Source organism: Salmo salar, chromosome ssa10, assembly GCF_905237065.1.
Source record: "Salmo salar chromosome ssa10, Ssal_v3.1, whole genome shotgun sequence".
Lineage (NCBI taxonomy): Eukaryota > Metazoa > Chordata > Actinopteri > Salmoniformes > Salmonidae > Salmo > Salmo salar.
Window position 1 is genome coordinate 14439061 of NC_059451.1, and position 12147 is coordinate 14451207.

Sequence of the window (12147 nt, forward strand, 5' to 3'; positions counted from 1 at the left end):
TGTCTGGGCATTCAACAGTATTTAATAATTTGTCTTTTTTTGTTGTTCTGTAATTTGCATGCTATTTGTTAAGCAATCATGTCCTACAGGGTTACTGTTAAGAATGTGTCAGAATTTGTTCTTAACTGACTTGCCTAGTTAAATAAAGGTTAAATAAAAAATGAAAAATAAAAATGGTGTGAAACATGTTTCCTTAATCATGTTGATACTGTATGGTTCCTTTTTTTAAATGATATTATTATAATTATTATTGATTTATTATGGACCCTATTTACCCTCACACTGTCTAAATGTAGGTGGAGTGTGTCATCAGTGTGGTGTATAAATCATACAATAAAAACACTCATTTCTATACGGACTAACATTTCTTTACAGAGGAAGAAACAAAACAATCATAGAATACGATTTTCACACTTCTTCAATCTGATATGAGGGGTGCATATCAATAGTCGAAAGTGGCGTCCTCTGCTTTCTTCACTTCATCAGCACTGATATGAAAGAACTGGAGAGGCAGAATCAGGTTCCCTGGTACCCACCACACAGCTCTTTAGACCAGCGCAGCCACTTCAGACAATTGAAATGCACCCCGAATTATGATGCTTCCCTTTCTCTCTGTCTACTACATCATCGGCGAGTCTGTCTTCCGCTCCTCTTTGGTTTCTCCTCCTTTTGGGATGGGACTGGCTGGAGCCAGGTTTGGAGCTGGGGCGGGTAAGGCTAAGGGTGAGGGGTCACGGGGCAGGGTTAGAAGGTCCGAGGGGAGGGTGAGGACCAGTGCTGGGCATTCGGTGCGGAGGGTGTGTAGCAGCTGGAGGAGACGGAGGTGGATGGCGGCAGGGGAACCAGAGAGGGAGTCCAGAGATGCCTTCAGAGCCTCGCAGGCTGCCCTCTCTCCCTCTGCTGCAATCACCTACAGAACAGGGAGGAGGGGAGCCTAGGGGTTAGAGTTCAAGGGTCCCAAATTGGCAACGCTTGTCGTTTCGCTTTTGCTGTTTATCCTACCTCCCTTCTGACGTGCGTACATGCCAACGCACGCGCACACACATACGCGTGTGTGCGCAGGCTTGAATGGGTTAAATGCGGAAGACACATTTCAGTTGAATGCATTCAGTTGTACAACTGACTAGGCATCTCCCCTTTCCCACTGTACACATACACGCCAAAAGAACTGATGACATACTTTGATTTGGGCTTGTCTCTTAGCCTCAGCCTCTGCCGCTAGGCTCTGCTGCAGCTCAGCGGGGAGAGAAAGATCCTCTCTGAAATGAGCACAGTGAAAAGCGCACACACACACACACGTCAGCAGGGAAGACACAAGTTGACCATTCCGACATGTACCGTGTTCTTTTAACCTTCGTTTACGACACCACCAGCCAACATGGCAACTCGTTGTTACAAATGCCTGTATGTAATCAGTCATCGATGATAGTCTTACATTTCTGCTCTCTCCACCTTGATCCCCCACTGACAAGCTACTGAATCGATGGCCACCTGTGGATCGATATAAAAGAGCAGAATGATTCATGCTCCAGTGTTGAGAAGACACACCACGTCACCACCCATCCACTCACTAAAATTCCTGGACAATCCATGTGATTTTACACCGCTCAATACCAAATTACACAAATAACCATTGTCAATATCAAATGTCAATATCGCACCTGGGTTCAAATAATATTGGAAATCATTTCAAATACTTCGTCTGTGCTTGATTGAGCTTGCCTGACTTAATGGAACAATTGGATAGTCCACAAACTGTAAACCCTACCCATTTGGCATTCTAGGTTAGAGCAAACACAAATTCAAATAGCATTTGAACCCAGGTCTGGTCAATATACAGACCCATACAAAGACTGTACAGCAGGTTAGGTACCTGGATCTCCTGGGCGATCCTCTTCCTGTCCAGCAGGATGTGGGTGAAGTTGTGGTGGGCAAGAACGTCTCTGTCTGCCACCTGTACCAGGGCCTGCAGCACGGCACTCACACCCGACAAGGCCGTGCTGCACAGAGCCACATTCTCTATACGGTAGTAACACACCGCGCTCAGCTCCGTGCGCACCAGATCCTTTGTCACCACCTGGAACACACACACACACACACACACACACACACACACACACACACACAGGAAGAAACACACACAACCCAGCAGTAAAAGATTCATGCTCAGAGGAATTTTTTTTGGGGGGGGATATTTGACGTAGATTTCATTTTTTCTGTAGGCTGTCAGAGGAGTTACCGTACCGTGTGAGCTGGGACCTTGAGCATTTTTAGACGGATGTCCACTTTCTGGAAAACATCGAGCAGTGGGAGGTAGAAAAGTAGACCTTGGTCCCGAATGAACATACAGTAGAGAGAGATTGGAGGATATTAGTACATACTGTGTAATGTACATGCACAGTTTGATAAGCACTCGTCGAACGAGTCCTCAAGTAATATAATAACAAGCACAAACCTGGTCCCCTGGGTCTCCCTCGCAGTAGGTGACCCAGTCTGAAGATCACAGCTCTTTCATGCTCCCTCACAACCTGTCAGTCAACGTAGTGACAAGCTGTCAATCAAGACTTTGCCATAACGGAATAACAGACAGAAGACAGCCCACAGTGTCGTTCAATGAAACCTACAAATCACACATTTTCACTCCAAAGTTGATACTATTCTTACCAAGAAATGAGGTGCTGAATCCTTGTAAATGTCGTCATTCACCAGACACTGAGCCTTCATTGTACATTATAGAAATCTACCATTTGGTGAGTGATGTCCAACTCTGAAATATTGCTTGAACATTTTTTACACAGTCATCATCAAGTTGTTATACTGTGTCACCTGTGGGCGGTAGGTAGCCTAGCGATTAAGAGAGTTGGGCCAGTAACCAAGTTCGAACCGTTCTGCCCTTGATCAAGGCAGTTGACCCCCAACAACAACTGCTCCCCGGGCACCGAAGACGTGGACGTCGATTAAGGCAGCCTCCCGCACCTCTCTGATTCAGAGGGTTTTGGGTTAAATGCTGAAGACAAATTTCAGTTGTGCAACTGACTAGGCATCCCCTTTCGTTCTGTGTTGTCTATGTAATGGAGGTAGAACATCCTTACCTTCACACAGAACCAGATGGAGATGGGAAAGAACAGGATGACCAGGGTTAGAGCCATCACCATGAGTAGCCACTCACAGACTCCAAGACTCCTCGGCTTCACGCCTGGTGATGACAAATACCACGATTCACACTCACAGTAAGCTAATGTCCTTATCAAAGATATCATCATTTAAAATCAAAGACCAGGGCCCATATTCATAAGAGTCTCTTATTCATTATGACTGCGAAGGTAAAACTGATCCTAGACCCGTATTCCTACTCTACGATGCTTTGCGAATAGGGGTCCAAATATTGATGTTTAGAAACATGTCTTACCTTCCTCCTGCCACTCACTCTCTAGTAGCGCCATGAACTCCTCGTTCTCCTCTCCCCTCTCTTTCTCTCTCACATTATCCACATCCACAACAGTAGACGTGGACTTGACTGGCCTGTCTATCATTTTATCCGCCTCTCCGTTGGTCTCTGCCTCCTGGGTATCCCTTTTTGGCCCCTCTCTCTTCTCATGTTCCTCAGGGAGCCTCACTGTCTTGGTGCCCTTGTGACGGCGGCCCCTGGAAGTCAGAGACCCAGAAAGTTCTCTCTTGGCCACCCTCCCTGCTCGCGGAGTGCGGCGAGGGGAAGCTGACTCCGGACGTTTCTCCATCCCTCTTGGAATCTCTGTGATGAGAAGAGGCATCCAACCCAAAGCTAGTGGTGGTTTCAACTGCCCTTCTCTTCCTCAGCTGCAATCACCTACGACAAGCCTATGACAAGGGCTGCTAGCTGGCAATACTTGTTGTCTTTTGCTGTTTATCCTTCCTCCCTCCCTGCTAGCACACATGCGCATGCACGCGCACGCACGCACACACACACACACACACACACACACACACACACACACACACACACACACACACACACACACACACACACACACACACACACACACACACACACACACACACACACACACACAGGGTAGGCATTAAACTTGAAACCCTATTAACATGACATAGATAGGAAAACGGACAACTTTTGGAAAGGCATTGGAAATATAAGTTGACGTTTTTGTCCTGTTGACATCGTAGCCAGTAATGTGAGATGAATATGTGAGGATTGTCATTGGAAATGAGACAACCTTGTAGATCTGTGTGCTTGGGGAGTCACTGTTGGGAATGTGCAGACTCTGATGTTTGTCTCTTTTCCAAAAAGCTGATGTCAGTTTCCCCATATTTCTCTGTACAGGAAAGACACACATCCTCCCAGACACAATTTAATTAGACTGTAAATGAACCATATGACCTACATTTTCCTTGCTGTAGTTATTCTCATAAGGCCTGCAAGAAACAAAGTAGTTCAGTTGATTAGACATTATTAGATTTAATTAGAAGATGACTGAGTAGTCTGCATTTCAGATGTTTTATTATTAATTATTAAATACTATTTATTATTATAGCTAAAGCGTTTAAGGAATCTCACTCCATTTTATGGGTTTGTATTAATTGTGGTATTATAATAATTTAATAGATTTTTGTTTCAATTGTTGTAATTGTGTGTAATAACTTTTGATCACTTCCAGTAACTTCCCTGGATCACTGCCCTGGCCAGAAGAGGGTCCATTAAGCAATAAGGCACTAGGGGTTGTGGTATAATTAGAAAAGTAAATATAAAGGTTTCGTCATATCCGTGGTATACGGTCTGATATACCACGGCTTTCAGCCAGTCAGCATTCAGGGCTCGAACCACCCAGTTTCTAATCAATTCACTGACAAGGATACGTATTCTGTCGCCATGCTTGCGCGTGCAGTGGCTGTATTTTACGAGAAAATGTATCTGACTGAAGTGTGTAAAAGCCATTACATTTTTCTTTGTGTTGCGTAGTTTTTGAACAAAACATGTTTTGAGACTAGTAATTGGATGTGAACAAGCCAAATGGATTTTGAAGACGAAATAAATAGGTACCTGAGTAGCTAGCTATCTTTAAAACTGTATGGCTTGTGCAACGATTAGCTTTAGCCTCAGACGAATGTAGCTAGCTCCTGTCAGAGATTTGGATATAATGATGAGAGAGACCTATGTCTCCACACTAACAATGGGATTTGTTGTCCACGGAGCGGAACGGCGGGATATTAAGCCCTCGCCTATTCCTCTCTTTGGATTGGTGGATACATCTAGTTATTTTAATACTTTTTGGAATATTTCATTAGGGTTGTTGACGTCAACCGCCTATATTTAATGGAGAGAGGTGCTATGCTGCTACTATAGTTTCATTGAAATGACCTGGAAACAACGTTGATTCCAACCAGTGTGTGCCCAGTGGGTAATGTTGTTCAGATGCATTATTCCGTTTTTCTCTAAGTCAAATTGCACCTGTTGTAGGCCTAATTAGGTACAATTCGAGCCATATATTTAGATGGCTCTGGGTCCAGGGGTGGACAGTGGGGGTGGATTCTTCGCACCTTTCAAAGTGTCATTGTTGAGAAAATGCATTAGCTACTTTTAAATGGGAGAGACATTCACTTAAATATTCAAACATTCAAGAAACATTCAGAGTATTGCATTCCAACACCCCCACTCCCCACTTATTTACTCTCATACCCTCACCTCTCTCTCCCCCCCTCCACCGCTCTCTGTCTGACAGTTGACAGAATGACCCAGGAGCAGCTGCTCTAGTGCCTAAAGAATGATGTGCGCTCCCTGCTCATCTCAGCCAAGCAGGGCCTGACCCCAGATCAGCTGAGTCAGGACTACGTCAACATGCTGGGCCACCCCGTGCCCCTGAGGACCCTCGGCTTCCGCAAAGTGCTGGACCTGATCCGGGAGATGCCTGACGTGGTGTACATTGACTATCTGGGAGATTGCAACTTGGTGTTGAAGGATAGTAATACTGAGCACTAGTCCCATCTTTGGCTTATGAAGTTATAATGTTTTGGCACATATCTTTCTATTGTTTTCATGTTTATGGAGTTAACATTTTTGGTTCTTCCTTGAGTGTAGTATGCAGTATGAGGAGTCTGAGAAGCTGAGCACAGATATCGTTGTACAACACAGATGTCAATTCCGCTCTGTTCCCTTCTAAACTCAGCAGACCAACCTCTCTCTCTCTTCCCATTCTGCAGTGGTGGCGGACGACACCACCAGAGGCATCGTGGAGTTGGTGGCCAGGCAGCACAACGCCAACAAGGCCCGGGTGTGTTGGTGTGGGCTTCTTCTCCCCATGCTACCAGCAGCACAGGCCCATGGTCCTGCCCTGGCTCGGCCACACTCCCCCGGCACTGCCTGCCCAACTCCGCCGGCTGCTCCTCCCAAGGGGCCGTGGGCCTGTCGGAGCTGGAGACCGCCTTTGCCCTCCGCTATGACTTCCATTTAGGTGCTACCAACTACGGCTTCTACTCCACCGCCGAGATGCTGGCGGAGGCCAACGACCTGGTGGCGGTCACACAGAGCCAGATGGGCTCCCTGCTGTCCCTCAGGGGGGCGGAGGGGGCGCCACTGATGAGTAAGGCCGATGACAGACAAACAGACGAACTCAGGTTGCTTGGTTGGTTGGCAGATTGTAGAATTGAATTGATTGAATTTCTACTCAAGTACACTGCGCATTGCATGTATCCATTCAAAGCATCCTGCAAAACACATACCTGTCAAACGCACCTGTGGCGAGCACTTTGCAAACTACTTCTGAAGTGTTTAGGTTCACAATTTCTTCACGCTATTTTCAGTACAACGTCGAGTGTAGTATTGAATGGTAGAGTTGGAGTAGTCTCTTCATCATAGAAGCATTATAATCAAACTAGTTATCTCTCCCTTGTCATGACAGAAATTATTTTCTGTATTGACCTGTCTGTGTATGAAATCCAGTCCCGGTAGAAAAACCCATCATAGTGTCCAGTACTCAGAATCATGTGGCACCATTCCCCGAGGCTGCAGTCCCTAATGGCCCAGAGAGGCACCAGGGCTCACAGCCAATGGAGCCAATCTGAGCCTGAGCCCAGCCAGAACAGACAACCGTTTCAGAAGCGTGTCATCAAGATGTGTGTGCCGCTGCCTTTACCTCTGTGATGTGTGTTCAACAACATAGAAATCGTTTCCCCCCTTGAGCTTGTTTTTGATTGGGTGCAAAGCCCTCCAATGTAACATTCAGGTCTATAACATCGACAGAACAAACGCTGTAATTTGCGTCTGTGTTTGCGAAGCTTCGGAGAACAAATTATGTCATGATTTTTAGAGATGCGAATCGAATGAACTTCTGAATAGCTGTAGGGAAGAGCGGTAACAAATGCACTGTAGCCCCTCCCTCTTGTCATGTATTGCCTGCTTTGATTGGCCTGTGCCACTGGAGGAGGAGCTTAGGCAGCGTATTCTGGAGAATGGGCTCGCGGGCACGGTCAGTCCATAACTGAAGCCCAAGCTACACTAGGTCAGTCCACTCAGTCTCCAACCTCACCCAAGAGCCAAATCTATCATTCAGAAAGCCAAAGAGTTCCTAACACATGGAGATTCCCCTATAGGTTGTAGCTCAAAACGGTGAGGGAATATCCATTCATGATCTCCCTGCAGAATACAAGGTCATGAAGGATTTACCTTCCATTGTCCCCTGTTTCCTTTTACATACGTAGACAAATAATCACTTTCCCATTTGAATGCCTACATTCTAACGAATGGCTAATAAATCCTAATTCTAATCATTGAGCGTCTTTCAAATTGCAAAGTAGCTCTTCTCTCCGATGTGCCGCAACCGCTGTCCATTTCCCTGTTGCTCTGACCTTTGTTGGCCGACGCCCTCTCGACCCTCGGTTGACCCTCGGGGGTGTTTAGGAAGGAGCTGCCAGTGGTCCAGAGCAGCTTCCGTGGGCGCCCTAAGCGACACACTCTACCCGCGGCCAGTGGCTTGCGACGAGGGCAACCACTGGATGATGGTCATGGACATCCATCATGCCCCTGGGCACCACGCGCCACAACAACCAGGTCTGCTTCACATCTCGGGCTCTAAACACAGATCTAGGATCAGATTACACCACTACCAGCACTTTTGTCCTAACCACAGCCATAGATGTTTAGAATTCAGGACAATCAAATTCTAATTGATTATTAACTAATTGTTATTACTAGAAAGTGGAGATTTTGGTGCACATTAAGATTCAAGAAAACAGGTATTTTGGGTCTTACTATGTCACGACCGATATCTATGAATGTGTCACCCTGCTATCTTTAAGTGGTACTGTATTGTGGCAGCCTGGCAGGCATGGCAGAGCCCGAAGGCCCCAGTGAGGGTGGCGAGGCTCTGAATCCGTCCAGTACAGGCTACGACTTCAGCTGCAGGGTCTCCCTGGGAGAGACGGGTGGGGAGAGGAAAGCGAGACCAACACCGACCTGGAGGAAGACACGGAGCTCCACATTACCATCAACACCTTTCACCAGGTGAGCTAGCTGGACCAGTTTCTAGGTGGTGTTCATTACGCACCAAATGGGTAAAAAACGGACTGAAACAAGGAAGGGACTACCTGGTCCAATCAGAAATGCCTGTTTTTCAGTTTTTTTCCCGTTGCAAAACATTTGGCTGCGGTGTGCCCTAATGAATACAACCAAACTTTTGTGTTGAGACAAAGGGCAGCTAAGTGTGTCTGACCTAGTTCTAAAACTTCAGATAAAATAGTGCTGGGAAAGAATGAAAGCCTACACAATTGCTGCGGTTTTGTGGACAGGAAATGTCGCCCCGTTTATGTCTCCCAGCATCTCACAACGGTCCATATGTGTTTATGTATGCGTCATATTACATACGTAATGTAATGTATGGACACACATATTATGTGTGTGGCTGCTCCGCTCACTCAGATGGTGGACATTTACGGCTTGGTGCGGTGTCGGCGCTGGGCGGTGGTGCTATTGCAAGCCCAGAGCCTGAGGACCCTCACGCCCTGGGGCCCCCGGGAGCTGGTGGCTATGCTTGTGGAGCACGTGGAGTCGCTCTCACACTTCTACATCCGCTTTGACGAGAGCCAGGAGCCGCGCGCCCTGGAGAACAGGATGATCAAGATGAGGTGAACCACAACAAACACCGCAACAGCCCTCTGCTAGACTGGAGGGTTAGGGAGAGGAACATGAGGCTTCCCTGCCTCAGTGGGTGGGAGTTGTAGTCATAGACATGTAGTCCAATTGCCTTATTCTGTATGAATTTTCCATAACTGCTCATATGTAGTAGGAGTCCACCATATTGGGCTCAACTATTTAAACTGTTTTCAGACCAGTGCAGATGAAGGACAGGAGAAAAGGGAAGGAAGCTACTGAACGCTATTGAGATCCTGCGGTTTTGGGGATGCTCTCTCGTTTTCTCCCTTCCTCTCTATCCCTCTTTCCCTCACTCTCTTTATCTTTCCCCCTCCCTCCCTCCCTCCCTCCCTCCCTCCCTCCTCCCTCCCTCCCTCCCTCCCTCCCTATCCATCCTTCCTTCCCTCCTTCCAGGAGCTACTACACCTGTCTGGAGGTGTCTGAGCGCTACGTGCGACCCTGCCAGGTGTGCTGCGTGGTGCCCCCAGGGCATCTGGTTCTACCACGTTGTCGTCCACCGGGTCCTCAGCCACACCCAGGCTGAGGTCTTCCACGTGGACATCGGACGCCTCACCACTGTCTGGAGGAGCAGCCTCAAGTTCCTCAAGCAGGGCCTGGCTGGGACCAAATGGTGCCCTATTGCTCTGCTCAAAAGAAGTGCACTATATAGGGAATAGGGTGCTGTTTGGGATGGAACCCCTGTCCACAACCAACCCCTAGGCACTTGTTTTGATCTGAGAAGACCGGACATTCAGTGCACTTAAAAGGGAATAGGGTGTCACTTGTGATGTGGCCAATCTATTCCTTACTCTTGCCCAGACTAATCAACAGCCGTAAAATGTAGTCCTTTTATTTGAAGTGAATGTTTGCATCTCTGGTCTCACCATGTGTTGATGTGTTGCTCTGTGCAAGGTGGTAACAGAAGGATTCTCTCCCTCTCAGGTCATGTTGCTCAGAGCTCCCGGCACAAGCAGTCCCCTCATCGCTGGCAGGAATCAAGCCTTTTGGTGTAAGACCTAATATGCTACCGTTTACACAATGACTGACATGCTACCATGACTGACATTCCCATCCCTGGGCCGTATTCATTCATTCATTCATTCATTCATTCATTCATTCATTCATTCATTCATTCATTCATTCATATAGTGTCTCAGAGTATTAGTCCTGATCTAGGACCAGATCCCCTCCCATTCCATATAATCGAAAAAACGAATCCCATTCCAGCACTCCTCCTCTGACTTTGATACATACAGACTGGTCTAAGAACAGTTTTAACCCACCCCCTTTGTGTTCTCTCTCTCCTCCCAGGGCAGCCGGAGCGGACCCTGGTGGTGGAACTGCACAGCTACCACGCCGGCTTCCTGCAGCTCTTCCTGTGCGACAGACACACCCAGGAGGATGTGTACATCCACAGCGCCCTGCAGGGCCACGGGCCACGGGCTCAGCTGCGCCCCCAGCCGTCAGCGCAGCAGTCGGTCACACACGCTACACACTACATTCACAGATTACACATGTTAGCGCACACGTGCTAGCACACAAACACACCACACACACACTGTAGTCATACAGACACAAACGTTTCCCATTCAATGATCCAATTCAATCTCTCATAACCTCTTCATCCGATCCCTCCTCTCAGCTGTGTGGCCAGTTCAACCCCGTAAGCTTCTATCTGGGCGAAGGCGTGTTCGACGAGGGGATGGAAATAGAGGACGAAGACCCCACCCTGGAGCCTTGCCCCGACGCCACCACCAGCACCACTCCCCAGCGCGCCATCATCCAACCCCAGCCTAAGAGCTCCCCTTCCCACGCACACGCGGTACAGAACAACTGGCCTATCTCTCAAGCACATGCGCACGCACACAGACAGACTGACACACACACAAACACGCAGACAACTCTCTGTCTACCTCCCTCTCTCTCATTAACTATAGCATTCTCTCCTCCTCTTCCTCTTCCTCCAACACTGTCCACATAACAGCCCTTATCAGAGTAGAGGAGGCTCAGGCAGAGCAGTCCCAGAGTTAGTAGCAACGGCCCCGCTCCAGCTTTAGCTCTCCCGCTCCTCCCTAAGTGAATTACTGCCACACTGCCTCCCCACCCACAGGGGGAGAGGGAGAGAAGGAGGGACGGGGATACAGAGAGGGGAGAGAGAAAAACGGCAAGGGAGGGAGGGAGAGAGAGGGGCGGAGGGGCAGTTAAAGTCGTTCTGCTGAAACAGGAAAGTGATCAATTCCAGTGGTCCGTCAGGGCTGTGTTATGTGGGGATGGAAGAGGGAGAGAGAGCATCATCCACCCTTTATGGACACTGTACTGTGTGGAGGTCTGGGGCTTGGCTGGAGGCTGGTTAACAGACATGGGTTTTGTTGTCGCGCATTTAAGTCTGCAGTGTTTTAAGTGTATGTCAACTGTAAAGTATTTTGTCTGTAATTACGTTTTTGTTTTGTGTTGGACCCCAGTAAGACTAGCGGTCGCCATTGGCATCAGCTAATGGGAATCCTTATCAAATAGAACATTTGGAGGCGTTTTCAGCTTTAGATCTGTTTTGATTTTCGAATTGTTCGGGAAAAAAAATGCCTTTTAGTGTCCTCATTGGTGGAATATTATTCATATTTGTCCTAATTAATACACTTTTTTGAAAGTTTTTTTTTTAAGCCAAAAAATCTGCCGTTTCTATGTCAAACGGTTTTGCTATATTTCAGTCTCTATATAAAGTGTAATGCTGGGAGGTAAACTCACTGTTTAATACATTTCAACTATTATCTGACATGGTACAGGTGTCTTCTTTCTTTTAAGCACATGAGCAAGTGTGTGAGGTGTTTACTTTTGTTGAAGACTACCAAGAATTTGTTTGACTACCAAGAAACACACTCTGTGTGACCCTGATTTATCCCACTGCAGTAAAAGGATATTAAAAGTCCACAGTCTCATGATGTGCAGGGAGAGAATGATTATATTTGTCAAAAATGATGTGGCATAAATTAGCGGCCTTGTTGGAATACTTTAAAATATGTCCTTTCTTCCTC

General features: G+C 47.3%; 1 protein-coding gene across 1 annotated transcript; it reads right to left on the reverse strand.

Moving 5' to 3' along the window:
- nphs2 (NPHS2 stomatin family member, podocin) lies at positions 1-3844 on the reverse strand. The gene is made up of 8 exons (XM_014215965.2): positions 3410-3844; positions 3093-3196; positions 2456-2528; positions 2245-2327; positions 1874-2077; positions 1436-1491; positions 1181-1259; positions 1-910 (listed from the first exon to the last, which is right to left on the reverse strand). Exons 1-8 carry the CDS (start codon positions 3768-3770, stop codon positions 620-622), a joined length of 1251 nt encoding a protein of 416 aa, XP_014071440.1. The 5' UTR covers positions 3771-3844; the 3' UTR covers positions 1-619.
- Positions 3845-12147: the final 8303 nt, after the last annotated feature.